This window comes from Meles meles, chromosome 5, assembly GCF_922984935.1.
Source record: "Meles meles chromosome 5, mMelMel3.1 paternal haplotype, whole genome shotgun sequence".
Lineage (NCBI taxonomy): Eukaryota > Metazoa > Chordata > Mammalia > Carnivora > Mustelidae > Meles > Meles meles.
In genome coordinates this window covers 85,731,100-85,746,036 of record NC_060070.1, presented here as the reverse complement: position 1 = coordinate 85,746,036, position 14,937 = coordinate 85,731,100, and the positions used below count along the sequence as shown (strand labels likewise).

Below are 14,937 nucleotides of genomic sequence, written 5' to 3'. Positions count from 1 at the left end.
AATCTCAGCTGACTTCTTCGCAGAAATTTGACAAGCTGGCGCTAAAATTCAAATGGAAATTCAAGGAATCCAAAGTAGCTAAACAATGTTGAAAAAGAAGAACAAAATTGGAGGACACACACTTCACAATTTCAAAATGTCCTACAAAGTTAATGATAATCAAGATGGTGTGATACTGGCGTAAGATAGACATAGAGATCAATGGGACAGGATTGAGAGTCCAGAAATAAACTTTCACATTTAAGGTCAATTGATTGTGGACAAAGACAACAAGACAAGTGAATGGAGGAAGAATCACCTTCAACAAAAAGTGCTTGGACAGCTGGATATTCACATGCATTAAGAATGAACTTGAGGGAGCCTGGGTGGCTCAGTTGGTTAAGCAACTGCCTTTGGCTCAGGTCATGATCGGAGTCCTGGGATCGAGTCCCACATCGGGCTTCCTGCTCCACGGGAAGTCTGCTTCTCCCTCTAACCTTCTCCCCTCTTATGCTCTCTCTCTCACTCTCTTGCAAGTAAATAAATAAAATCTTAAAAAAAAAAAAAAAAAAAAAGAATGAACTTGAGGGGGAGGTGCCTGAGTGGCTCAGTGGGTTAAAGTCTCTGCCTTCAGCTCAGGTCATGATCTCAGGGTCCTGGGATCGAGCCCCAAATCGGGCTCTGCTCGGCGGGGAGCCTACTTCCCCCCTCTCTCTCTGCCTGCCTCTCTGCCTACTTGTGAGCTCTCTCTCTGTCAAATAAATAAAATCTTAAAAAAAAAAAAATGAACTTGGGCAACCACCTAACACCGCACATGAAAATCAACTAAGAATGGATCAAAGGTATAAAGACAAGAATTGAAACTATTATAAAACTCTTGGAAAAAAGCATAGGCTCATATCTCTGTGACCTCAGATCGGACAATGATTTCTTAGATGTAACACCAAAAAGTACAGTAACAAAAGAACAAATAAATTTGATATCATCAAAATTGAAGACTGAATTCAGAGGACATCCTAAAGAAAAATTGAGACTACAACTCACAGAATGAGAAAATGTTTTAAAATTACATATCTGATAAGGGACTTGTATTTAGACTACATAAAGAATTCCTGCAACTCATAATAATAAGACAAGTACCCCAGTGAAAAAATGGGCAAAAGACTTGAATAGACCGCTCTCCGTAGAGAGAAGGCCAGTAAAAAAGCATGTGGAAAGATGCGCTTGGCATCATTAGCCATCAGGGAAATGAAAATCAAAAAGCACAATGAGATACTACTTCACACTCAACTAGGATGGCTATAATTTTAAGAAGACGGGTGGGTGTTGGCGAAGATGTGGAAAAATGGAAACCTTCGCGCATTGCTGGTGCACGTGTGCAGTGGTGCAGCCGCTTTGGAAAGAAGTCTGGCGGTTCTAAAAAAATGTTCTCCACAGAGTGACCGTAGGATCTGCAGTTACCCTGTGATACTGACAAATGGATAAATAAAATGTATTCTATACAAAGTACTGTCACGTGCTACCTAATAGATGAATCTAGAAAAGATTATGCTAAGTGAAAGAAGCCAGACAGAAAAGGCTGCCTACTGTATGATCCCATTTATACAACATGTCAGAACAGACAACTTCGTAGAGACACTAGATTAGTGGTTGTTTCGGGCTTGGGGTAGAGGGGGAACAGAGAGGGGCTGCTAATGGGGATGGGGTTTCTTTTCGGGCTGTTGGAATGTTCTAAAACTGACTACTGGTGCTTGCACCATCCTAAAAACCATTGAATGGTACGCTTTAAATGGGTAGATTTTACATGAGTTATATCCTAATTTATATCATTAGGTTGTCTCTTAATACGTTATGTCACACACACACACACAAACACACACACACACACACGCACGCACAGCCTGACTTGCAAGCTTCCTGTTTGCTCCCATTCCAGCTTTGACCTGGAGACTGTCACTCTGCCCATCCCAACCACCCCCAGCTCGGTTGCAAGTTGCCCGCCCTGTCACCTACTGTTGCTAGCCCTACACGCGTGTACACACACACACACACACACACACACACACACACACACACACACACACACTGATGCTTTCCCACCCTGCAGCACCCTTCCCAGTCCTGTGCTTCCCTAGGGGAGTGTGTCTGGGACTCCAGAACCTTTCCTCGGGACACCTCCAAGCACCCAGGGCTGGCAAAGTCTCTGGCTTGGTGTACCAGCTGGGCCTGGGCAGCAGCACCCTGTAAAAAGGCTGGGTGCCCCTCCTTGATTTGGGGTCTAAAACCCCACAAAGCCTCCACCGGTGATCCCTCGAGATGGGGGAGTCAGCCCTTGGCCCTCCCTCTTTCCGGCTGGCTGCCTAAAGATTTGAGTCAGGGAGGGGGGCAGTTTAAAGGAAGGAAAAGAAAGGTGCCCCAAAGGACTAGGTGGAGGGTGTAGGGAGAGGAGGTGGGTAGAAGACAGAGCAGGTGCTGGGGGCTGGAAGGGGAACCTCTTCAGGGCCTCCCCAAGAGCCCCCCTTCACCCACCAATCTTCATAAGCACACACACTCAGTATGCTTCCAGAGGCTTTATTTGGGAGTCAGGGACTGCTTCCCTTCCCTGGTCCTTGCCTGCCCCCCCGCTGCCTCCATGTAGAACCCCATTCAGTTGGGGCTTGTCCTTCTGCCCCTCATAACCCCCCTCCCCAGCTACACCAGCAAGTAGGGGGAGGGGGCACTCAGGGAGAACCAGCTACCTGCAGAGGCAGAGTCCCAAGCCTGGTAGGCAGGGATCTCCCTTGAATCCCCACCCACCTGGGGAATGAGATGGGAGGTGCAGGAGGGGTCTGGGCCAGGTGGCCAGCCTCGTGCCCCCACGGTGTGTCTGCGGACGAGGCACAGGCCCTGCAGCCTTGCCCATCCAGAGGGCCTTCAGCCAAGAAGCATCTTTGGCGGGGAGGCAGGGTGGTGGGGAGATGGCAGCAGGACAGCTGACCTCTGCAGCCTGGGAAGGCAGGAGGTACTCCTGGGAACAGCCCCAGACTCCGATGGCTTAAGGAAGAAGCCAGGGGACAAGGAAGGGTCAAGGGGTTTCAGGGAAGCACTGAGATCTGCCCCTGGAAGAGCAGAACCACGGCCACAGGACAACTGGAGATTGAGTGCAAGTGGCTGCAGGAACACTGCCCAGAACAATCTGCAGCTAGCTGAGGCCTGGATCTCCACAGAGGCAGAGGCACTCCTGGGGCAGTGCCAGGAGTGGGCATTACAGAGGCCTCCTGAGGGAACGAGGTCACTGGACTGGAGTCTGGCCAGAAGCTGGGGTCAAGGTGGGGCTCCTGGGCCACAGAGCAGGACCTGCCCAGGAAACTGTGGCCTCCTACTTGGAGAAAGATGATCCAGAGTGGGCATGAGGCCAGGGTCTCCCCACCAGCCCTTGCTGTTGAGTGGTGACCCCTTCAGAAGACTCCAGCCTGCACCAGGGAAGGCAGCAGCAGCAGTCCCAGAAGGGGGCCCTCGATGTGACCAGGGCCCGAGTTCAGCCCTGAATTGATGCTAGGCTCTTCAGGGCCCTCTGCACCTGTGGGGAGGGAGAGGCTTTGTCTCAGCATGGACACAGTTCTGCCTGACCTCCCGCCCTCCCTGCCAGGCGTGCAAGTGGGGGCCCAGCTGCCAGGGAGGAAGCTCTTACTCAGAGGGTACAGCCCACAACATTGATGCTGGGGGCAGGATGATGACCTTCTGGCAACAAGGAGGGAAGGTGTGACGACACTACATGCCTTACCAGGCAAAGATGACTGCAGAGCCAGGGTGCGCCCACCCACAGCCTTAGCAGTGGCAGAGGCATTGGGGGACTTGGAGGAAGTGTGTCCCATGTGGTCCAGTGTGGCTGGCAGCTCTCTTGTCTTGTCCTGGCCTGGAAAAACTGAGGCCAAGACCTCACTGGAAGGAGGCAACTCGGCCTCAGCCTTGCCCACCTTCTGGGAGTGGAGCAGTGGCTCCCGTGTCCCTGTCAAGGACATCTTGGGGTGCAGAGAACTGTCTGGGCTCTTGGAGGGCACTATTGTCCTGCTGGCCTCTTTGTCTGCCAATTTGAAGATGGGATCATGGGTCGATTTGGGGAAGGTAGCTGGCCCCTCATCCAGGGAGAACAGGCTGTGAGTTGCCAAGAAGAAAGGAACCTCAGTTGTTAAGGAAGGTGGAGCCTCTGTTGCCATGGAGAGGGAATCTTCTGTTGTTAAGGAAGATGGGGCCTCTGTTTCTGCAGCAGGTAGAGCCTTGGTTGCCAGTGGGCCTGAGATCTCTGTTACCAAGGAGGATGGAGTTTCCGTTGCCAGGAAAGAAGGGACACTGCTTTTCCTAGAGCCTGAAGCTTGGGTTGCCTGGGAAGCTGGGGCCTCGGTTACTGGGTGAGGCAAATCCTGAGCCTCTTCTGGGTCTGTGATGGGTTCTGACAAGAAACAAGGCCCTGCCTTAATGCTACAGCGGAACTCCACCTCCCTCACCCCACCACAGTCAAGGCGAAGCGACCAAATGTCCTATGATGACAAGCAAACACACATCCCCTCCAGCGACTATGTCCTTCATTGGTAATGTTATTTTATTATAACGTTGTTATTTTATTGTAGCATTAAAACAATGTCTCCTCTATCCACCTCCTTGTCCAAATCTTCCTCTCGGCACTCACACAACAACTTTTTCAGGGGACTCTCCAGCTAGATGCCTGTGCCTATCAAATCCACCGCTTCCCTTGCTTGTCTACTTCAAGGACACTTGGACACGCCCACCACCAGCCCCCACCCCCGGGGAGCCCTATTCTCTGGCCACGCCCACCTCGCCCGCTGCTTGAGGGCCTCTGTCCTCTACCCTCCGCTCCGAGCATTGAAATCCGGTCACTTTGAATGACTGGGCGCCAAAGTGACTGCGCAAGGAAGGCGAAGTGGTCTTGGGAACTCGGATAGGGTGGGCCCGCAAAGGGTCCCCGAGGGACAAGTCTCGCCAGCCCTCCCCTTCCCCCCCTTCTCCCTTCCCGCTCTAAATCCCTTACAGCCCCTTCCTACTCCTCTCCACCCCAACCCCAACTCACCACAGAGGGAGTTCTCGCAGCGGTAGCCAGAGGGACATAGAGAGCACGGAGTCCCTTCCTGGTAGGGTCTCTTTCCCTTCACGTTCCCCCTGCGGGAGGCGAGGACCATGCTGGGGGCGGGGCAGTTGTCCCCATCTCTCATACACACACCTAGGTCTTACTTGCTCCCAACTAGCTTGCCGGGCCAATGAGAGCAGACTCCCATCGGTTCCCTCACAGCTCCCCCAAGAGTATGGGGTTCAGGCCCCAGATTAGCCCCCTCCCACATTGTTAGACTGCCCAGCTCAACCCTCCCCTTGGCTGTGCCCATCCTCTACCCGCAGGGCTCCCTGGGCACTCACGGGGGCTCATAGTTGCAAACCAGCAACTGGATATTGATCTCATCAACACCCTGGAGCTTCTCACAGAAGTGGGAGCCACAGCCAATCCTCTCCGTCTTGGCCCAGACCACCTGAAGAAGGGCAAACCCGACAGTTTAGCCTGGGTGGGACACCAGTCTTGTATGAGTGGGGAGGGGAAGATCCCTACAACCTGTCAGATCCAAGTCTCTGAGGACACACAGCTTCAGGCACAACTGTGAACTGGTGGTTTGGGAAGAATTTGTCCTGAACCACACACACTATTTCACGAGGCTTTTCTCTGAAAAAAATTTCCTTTGTATATACCCTCATGAATTCCTCCTGCGAATTGTTTTTTTTTTTTTTTTTTTTTTTACAACTTCCTGTGCATTTTAAATAAGGGGTATATCCAAAGGAATGAATCTCAAATGCGAGGATTTGAGCAACAAACAAAATCCAAGGAAGAGAACAGAAGGAACCATTTTGAACGTAGAACTTCCTCCTGCTTCACAAGTGAGCAGGGGTCTGTTCTGCTCTTTCTAAGTCTGGGTCTCCTACCTGCTAGAACGAATTCTGTCTTAAGTATGAAATTAAAAAATCAAAACAGCCTTTGTGCACCACCATGGACTGATACCAGTAGCCTCTCCTTGCTATTTCTAGCCGGGTCTGCTCAGGAGTCACTCAAAGGGAGGCAAGTTTTTATTGTGAGATCTGGCTCCAGCTACTAATTCTGCATACATCCCTCAGACTGTTTTTTTTTCCTGCTTAAGTTAGCTGAGGATACACCACTGTTGAGCATGCCAGGCACTGACAGCAATCTTTGCAGGAGGATGTGTGTGTGTGTGTGTGTGTGTGTGTGTGTTTTGGGGGTGCAGGGGGTGTGAGAGGTGGGAGGGTATGGAGGGGACGGGACAGGGAAGGGCTGCTGGGCCCTCACAACTTCTTCATCTGGATGGATGATGTCAAGATTTCCTTCCCCAGAGATTAGCACTAAAAATATCACTCAAAAGAAGCACTGAAAAGTGGAATTGGTGGATATGGGTGGGAAGAAGGTTGATCTTCCTTTTTCTTTTTAAAAAAATTGTTCTGTTATTGTTTGAACGATAAGCATTGGGTGGAGAAGAACGAGAATTCAATAACACTACTGTTAATTCCCCTACACGTATACACACCCCTATAGCACCCGCACCCAGCATCTCTTATCTGGAAACTCCAAGTGCAGTGAGAACCCTGACATAAGCAAGAAGTGACTTCGAGGGGCAGAGAATGATCTCGAAAGCTCCTTGAAACCTTCACTGGGTGCTGATTTGCTCTTATTTTACACATGGCTATTAAAAGCAGAAGAAAATTTAAACACACACAATTGTCTATTTGCTTTATCAGTCACTGGCAGGTTAGAAGCAGACACCATGAGAAATGACGGAAGAGGGCCAGTGAGAGAAGCCAGAAGTCGGGGGCAGTTAGCGCAGGGCAAACAGCTCTGCTTGAGGCCGGAGGACAGGACCGCTTAGAGGTCGGTCAGTATTGCCTAGCACAATAATCACCCAGGACACTGGCTCTGCGACACCTAACTCGGGTCCCTTCAGTAAGAGGAGGCCTAGAGGGGCCACCTAGATTTTCAAACGATTGTGTTTCTTCAAGAGTCACCTGAAAACCGTTTAGGCAGTTTGAGAAGTAGGCTTCGTCAGAGGCCTGGACAACACAGGAGCTCCTGTCGAAACTTCTGCGAAGGGTCTCCGGGGGGCTTAGAGCTGGGGCTGCCTGATCTTGGAGCCGGGAAAGGGAGAGGCAGCCCCTACCCCACCCCGCCCACGGCTCGTGCGGTCCCGCCCACTCGTGTAGCCCCGCCCACCCGGTGGCCACGCACCTGCGTGTAGTGGCCGCACATCTGGCCCTGGTCGCAGGTGGCCGCGCTGAGGTTGTAGTGCTCGCGCTCGTGGTGCCACTCCTCCATGGCCAGCGGCACGTCCAGGCCCTCTTCCGTGATGGCGAACAGGTTCTCTCCCCGCCGTCCGCGCTCCTTGTTGTGGCCCCACACGCACTGCTGCGCGTAGGCCTTGGCGAAGGCGGCCAGCTCCTCGTCCCACCTCTGCGGGACAGGTCAGAGAGGTGAGCAACGCCTGGCCTCCGGCTCGGTGGAGACGGTGGGGGTGAGTGGGAGAGGGAGGTGGGGATGCCCCCAACTCTGGGGATTAAAGAAGCTTGAAGGTGTCCTGGGGGCCTTTGGAGGCCGGAGACCCTCCCTTCCTGCTGGCTAACTCTTGGCCATGATCAGAAACAGGCCTATGCTCCTGGTGGGCTTCTGCGAGGGAGCTGGGAGGGTTCCACCCCAGGCCATGGAGTTGGCTAAACTTGGGACCATTTACCGGCTGTGTGATTTTAGACAGATTGCCTAACCTTTCTGTACTCTCATGGGGCTTCGTGAGGAATAAATCAGATAATGTTTGTGGGAGTGTTATTATTAATTAATATTAATATCCCTCTATATGAAAGGAGGGCAGCTGTGCCCTGCCTACCTCCCAGCGCCATGTGACTGCTCTGAAGACCACAGAATTTCCAGTGAGATGTTCAAGGGCTGCATTGTTTATCCTGCTATCCTCTACCCCTTTACCCACACACACCATAAATATGACTTGGTGGGGCCAGCATTCCCCTCTCAGGTCCCACTCTCCCTTTGGGGTCGCCCAGCCTCCATGCCTTTACCATCTCCAGGCTTCCCTCCCAGGTGTTCTCAACTCTTGTCAGCTGAAAAACCCTTTCCCCAAGAAGATTGTGTCTCCGCGTGACCCTCACTGAGAGGCCTATTTTCAGAGCCATGGTGTCTCAAGAAGCTGTCATTTCCCAAAGGCAGTGTTCTCCAGGGGGGACTTCAGGTGAGGCAGCAGGAGGGAGTGTATTAGGTTAAGGGACCTCTGAGGTTCTGTGTGTCCCTGGTTGGGAGGACAGGCCCAGTGTGCGTGGGAAGAAGGATTAACTAAGGATTGACGAGAAAGGCCTGGATCCCATTAAGCTCTGTCCTTGGCCTCTCCTAGAGAAATGGATGGCCTGGCAACAACTCTTGCTCCACCCTCTGGCGGCCCAGCCAGCTGAGGGAGCCAGACAGCCTCCAGAGCGCCAGGAGCTTGGGTGACCCTGAGAGGAGGGGTAGTGTGGCTCCTCACCCACACACGGTTCTCAGGAGCAGCTGCCTGGGAGTGCGGATGGGAACATAGGGCTGGGACCGCCCCACTTTGTGACAGCGGTGAATCCCTTTCCCTCCCTGGGTGTTTTGTCGCTGTTCCCTGAAGTTCTCTCAGACTCTGGTAGTAAGCGGGTTTGGGGAGTCGGAATGCAGCAGGCTGTGGGGGACTAGGATCTGGGGGTCCAGGATGCCCTGCAGGGCTCCAGACTGAACCGTGAGCATCTTTGGGGTAAGACAGTGATGTGGTCCCAGTGTCTGGCACAGTGCTGGCGCATAGCAGGTGCTCTGTAGACATTTGTCAGCTGTTGATGACTGAGGCAGACTCTGCTTTAAGCGGTCTCCCTACAGAGCCTGGCTGGGATTCCTGTTCTGACTGCATGCATGGAGTCCCACCAGTAGAGTCATTCCTGTGGGTGTCAAGGCTTCTCAGTCTTCCAGAAACCACAGGGATTTTTGAGAGTCACGGCACCCACCCACACTGGCCGCATGGTCACTATCTGAAAACAAGTCCATTCATTCATTCACTCATTCAGCAGTCTGGGGCAATGTGCTAGCCCGGAGCTAAAAGAAAGGACCGAGAAGCCCAAGTTCACATGGCCATAAACTGCTGATTGGGCCACGATGTGGTCAATGACAGATTTGCAGTGGGTGGTGTAGAGGCATCGAGGAGGGCCATTTAGCCCAACCTGAGGATGGAGAAGGAGGCACTAAGCTAAGTGTTGTAACTGCGGCATTAGTCAGGTGGAGGGAACAGAAGGCACAGCATGAGCAAAGGCACAGAAGTGAGAGACAGTGTTTTGGCTGGGAAAGGACAAGCTGTTGAGGTTATGGAGGGAGAAACTGAGCAGGAAAGGAGGCTGGAGGCATCAGCAGGGGCCAGACGCACAGAGAGAGCCTTCTCAGAAGCTGGAGCTTAATCCTGAGGCTGTCAGGAGCCAGTGGGAGCCATTGAAGGGTGTTGAGCAAGGTCAAGCCTGTGTATTGGATTGTTCATTTTGGGCAGCGGAGGCCAGAGGCTGAGGAAGCAGGTAGAGGCTCTTCTAGGTGTCCTTGGGAGAAGTAATGAAAGTTGTATTTAGGGACAAGGATGGTGGAGTGGGGTTCAAGGAAAACGGAACCTTCTGGAAGGTAAAGGTAGTGACTATTAGATGTGATAGCTAAGGGAGAGAAAAGAGTTCATGATAACTGCCACCGACCTCACCCCGGATCCATTCCCTCTTTTGTTAATCAAATACTGTGTAATACTTACTGCATGCCACACACTGTTCTAAATGCTTTCTACATATTCACTCATTTAACCCTCACAACCATCCTACAAGGGACTTACTATGTTGTCATCATTTTCAACTTACAGATGAGGAAGCTGAGGCACAGAGAGGTTAAGTAACTTAGCCAAGGTCACACAGCTAATAAATGGTAGAATCAAGATTTGAACAAAGCCAGCTGGCCCCAGAGTTTCTGTATTGACCACTCCTGAGGTTGAGGCTGAGGCTTGTTCCATATTTGTCCCAGTGTCCCAGTCTGTCCTCTCTTCCCATCACTTCCCACCAGACCGCAGCATAACCCCTGAGTATCCAAACTGCTTCCCAGAATGTCACCTCACCACCGGGGTCCACCTCTGTCCCCAAAGCAGCTCCTGGGTGGGTAACCCCCAGCCTCAGCCAACAAATGGGGAAACTGAGGCTCAGTACTGTGTTCCAGGCCTCAGTCAGGGAGCTGTTGGCAGAGCTGGTACCAGCATCCCCTGCTCCGGGTCTGTTGTCCGCAGTTCCTGGTTGCCAGGCAACAGGGCTTGAATGGTGGTGCTGAGTGCATTTCTAGAGGCCTTCCTTGATCTTTCTGTCTGACCCTCAGCATAGGGATTGCCAGTCCCAAGTGCTAGATCAGGAAATGGAAGCCTTTGAAGGTAAAAGGAGCCACCCAGAGTCACTTGCCAGATTGAGCAGAGCTACTGGAACTCCAATCCTGGACCCTCAGGTGTGCTGCTGTATTCCCCCAGGTGTGACCTTGCTCTGGGGCACTAGCTATGGGCTTCCTGAACCTTGTTCCTGAACCTCTCAGGGCACCCTCTCAGGGCAACCTCTCAGGGCACCCGGAGAGGATGGGCTGGCTCATCATCAGGGAGAGCAGGAAGGAGGTGAATTTCTGATTCTCTCTCTCTTTTTGTCAAAGATTCTATTTATTTGAGAGAGCAAGAGAGACTGGGGGAGAGAGAGAGAGGGAGCGAGAGCATACGAGCGGCGTGAGGGGCAGAGGGAGAAGGAGAAGCAGGCTCCCCGCTGAGCAGAGAGCCTGATGTGGGGCTGGATCCCAGAACCCTGGGATCATGACCTGAGCCGAAGGCAGTTACTTAACCGACTGAACCACCCATGCGCCCTTTCTCTCTTTTCATCTTGAGCCTAAACATCCCATCCTAACCCTACCATCAAATAACTCTCCCTCTCGACAGAGGTAACTGCCACCCCAAATCTGGCTTCTGTCACCTGTAAGCATGGCCCTGTATCTTTACTACATTTGCATGTGTCCCCACAAGTATGCAGTAGTAGTTTTTTTTTTAAAGATTTTATTTAGTTATTTGACAGAGAGAGATCACAAGTAGACAGAGAAGCAGGCAGAGAGAGGGAGAGAGGGAAGCAGGCTCCCTGCTGAGCAGAGAGCCCGATGCGGGACTCAATCCCAGGACCCTGAGATCATGACCTGAGCCGAAGGTAGTGGCTTAACCCACTGAGCCACCCAGGCGCCCCTGCAGTAGTAGTTTTTAACCTGTTTTTAAACCTTATATCAATGTGCCCTCCTATACATATATTTCTTAAGATTTCATCCCCGGACCCCATCAGTGTTCTATCTGGGAGATTCAGTCCTTGTTGCCATATATGTAGTTCTAATGGTGACCCATTTTACAGCCGCAGAACTGACGGTCCTTACTAGGTTAAGGGACCCACCCCAAATCGCAGGTCTTGTAGTATGACTGAGACAGAATGGCAGCTGTGTGATGCTGAGTCCTCACTGCTTCTGATTCCTGTTCTCTCCTACCTCCTTATACATCTCTCCTACTCCCCTTGGTTCCTCCCCTCATTGCCTTGGAAGGAATCTGAAAGACCGTCTTCACCAAGGTGTTAGGAATTCCCTATGAGGTGCATCAGCATTTTAGGAAGTGCTGGGGAAGGGGCCATTGAGTGGGAAGTTGGGGGCTCCCAGGCCTGGCTCTACGAGCTGTGTGACTTGGAGGAAGCAGTAAGTCCCTCTGAGCCTCAGTTTCCTGATCTGTAGAATAGGGCTGCTTCTGGGAACCTGTGAATTACATAATGTCTCTGTCACTGATCAGAGAGGTGAGTCTTGGAGATAGCTTCAGCTTGGGGGTGAGAGGAATTGGGGGACCCAGCCCAGCACCCTGTCAGTCCCGGCAGGTGAGTGGCCCCTGGCCACTGCACTTACCATATGCAGCATGTCCGCAGCGGGTGGGGACACCTGGGCCCGGTAGAGGTTGTGCAGGTCCACCAATGCACGCTTCTCATCATCACTGAGGGCGCCGGTGGGACTCACGGTGGCGGCCAGCAGCAGCAGCAGCAGTGGACTGCAGGAGCCGTGCATGGTGGCCAGTCCTCCCAGCCTCTCCCGGTCAGAGGTCTGGCAGCTGGCTTTAAAGTCCTTCCCACACAAGCACCACCCTGACTGGAGACGGCGGGGAGGGGCCGTCTGCAGGCCTGGCCCGACTCACACAGCGTCTCCAGGAGGGCTGGGTGCTTGGGTCCTGACCAGAGCTGAGTCCACTCCCAGCATTTATCTCCCCTCAGAGTCCTTGGCAAAAGCCTCCTTTCTCTTGGTAACAGGGACTCAGGCCCAGTGCTGTGTGAATTCCCCAGTCCCTCCTGAGTTGTGGACAGGTCCTTGGGGGCAAAATAGAGTAACTCAGGTCGCACCCACTAGGTGCTGTGGACAAGTATGAGGACAGAAACCACGTGGACCCTTCCTTCCCCTGAGGATTGAGCAGGTTGAAGGAGCTGGAGTTGGCTTATGGAAGGATGGCGGAAGACAGGATGTATTTGCTAAAAAAGATGGGCCAACCAAAACCTGAAACCTGGTTCTGCTCCTTTGTTGACTGGGTTTTTGCCAGTTTTCTTAATCAGATCAGTGGAGTAATAGTACCTACCTCACGGGGTGGAAGGAGGATTAAGTGAAGTCAAATGCATGTAAGGTGCCCAGGACAGTACTTGCCACTCAGAAACAGTAGACAACCACTACCCACAGGGCATGGCCTTGGCCAGCTCCCAGTCCCAGGGGGAGGAAGGACTCCTATCCATAGGAGAAGAGACCGCAGTGTTTCCCACTCTAGTTGTATCCTGGAATAGAGCTTTTCGCTATGATGAAATGTTAGCTTCTGCATACCCTTTGTGAATGCATTGGCTTGAGGTGCTCATTTGGAAGTGGGATGCTGGGATCTTTCCTGTTCTGAATATATAGGAAATAGAATATATCTGTTTTTGAAATCAAGAGAAAACAGAAAAGCGGAGGGATGAGTGAGCTGTGCGGCAGGAGTTCTGAGGGGAGTGTATTAGAAGGGAAGTAGGCCCGGGGCAAGCACTTCCTTTGTAATGATCATGAAGGGCAGGGACCAAGTTCTTGGCCTTCATGAGGCAGGAAGTTGAAACCAGTACTCTTGGGGCACCTGGGTGGCTCAGTCAGTTAAGCCTCTGCCTTCGGCTTGGGTCATAATCCCAGGGTCCTGGATCCAGCCCCAAGTCAGTCTCCCTGCTTGGTGGGGAGTCTGTTTCTCCCTCTACCTCCCCCTCTCCACTTGCCCTGCTTGTGCTCTCACTCTGTTTCAAATGCTTTCTCTCTCTCTCAAATAAAGAAATAAAATCTTAAAAAGAGAAGGGAAGAGAAGAAAAGGAAAGGCAAGGCAAGGCAAGGAAACAAAAGAAGCGGGTACTCTTGGGTTGAGCTGGGATCCTTAGAGCCTGAGCTCTCAGTGAACAGGGACCTAGAAAAATCCTACTCACTGGCTTTGAAAGTGGCAGGAAAACTTGTTTCTGCTCAGATCTCTGGGTAAAAACAAAAGCAAAAACAAAAACAACTTGGATCATACACAACACACACACACACACACACACACACACACACCTGTTAGAACTAACAATGAATAGCTCAAAAAGGAAATTAAGGGAACAACCCCATTTACAATAGCAATAAAAAGAATAAAATACTCTGGAGTAAACTTAACCAAGGAGGCAAAAGACTTGCACATTTAAAACTACAAAACATTGCTGAAAGAAATTAAGGAAGATACAAATAAATGAAAAGACATCCCATGTTCATGGATTAGAAGTCTTAATACTTCTAATCTACAGGGTCAGTGCAATCCTTATCAAAATCCCAAGGATGTATTTGCAGAAATAAAAAAATATATCCCAAAAAATCATATGGAATCTTGAAGGACTCCAGACAATCTTGAGAAAGAGAAACAAAGTTAGAGGCCTCACATTTCCTGTTTTTAAAACTTACTTCAAAGCTACAGTAATCAAGGGGTGCCTGTGTGGGTGGCTCAGTGGGTTAAAGCCTCTGCCTTTGGCTCAGGTCATGATCTCAGGGTCCTGGGATTGAGCCCCGCATTGGGCTCTTTGCTTGGCAGGGAGCCTGCTTCTTCCTCTCTCTGCCTGCCTCTCTGCCTACTTGTGATCTCTGTCTGTCAAATAAGTAAATAAAATCTTTAAAAAAATATTAAAAAAAAATTTTAAAAAGCTACAGTAATCATTGTTTTTGCACAATACCCAGTGCTCCATTACGCTGAAAAAATAAATTAATAAATTAATAAATTAATAAAGGGACAACGTCATTTCAGGGAAAAAAAAAAGCTACAGTAATCAAAATAGTGTGGTATTGACATAAACAGTCATAGCCCAATGGAATAGACTACAGATCCCAGTAATAAACTCTTGATATATGATCAAATGATTTTTGACAAGGGTGTCAAGACCATTTAAAGGGGAAAGGGCAGTCTTTTCAACAAACTGTGCTGGAGAAACTGGATAGCCACATGCAAAAGAAAGAAATTGGACCTTTACTTTGCCGTGTATACAAAAATCAACATGAAATGGACCAGAGACCTATGCATAAGAGCTAAAACTACAGAACAAGAGAAGAAAACATAAGGGAAGAACTTCATGATATTGGATTTGGCAAGGATTTATTTGGGTGTGACACTAAAATAAAGGCAACAACAGAAAATATAGACAAATTTCATCTCAAAGGATGAAATCAATGGAGTGAAAAGGCAACCCATGGAATAGGAGAAAATATTATCAAATTATATATTTGATAAGGGATTAATATATACAAAGGACTCCTACAATTCAAGAATAAAACAACCCAAACAA

The 14,937-nt window shown here is 50.6% G+C and overlaps 1 protein-coding gene across 1 annotated transcript; it reads right to left on the bottom strand.

Moving 5' to 3' along the window:
- Positions 1-2,239: 2,239 nt before the first annotated feature.
- Positions 2,240-12,168, bottom strand: PI16 (peptidase inhibitor 16). Its single transcript, XM_046004326.1, has 6 exons — positions 11,999-12,168; positions 7,250-7,471; positions 5,386-5,495; positions 5,045-5,133; positions 3,743-4,408; positions 2,240-3,538 (listed from the first exon to the last, which is right to left on the bottom strand). Exons 1-6 carry the CDS (start codon positions 12,152-12,154, stop codon positions 3,417-3,419), a joined length of 1,365 nt encoding a protein of 454 aa, XP_045860282.1. The 5' UTR covers positions 12,155-12,168; the 3' UTR covers positions 2,240-3,416.
- Positions 12,169-14,937: the final 2,769 nt, after the last annotated feature.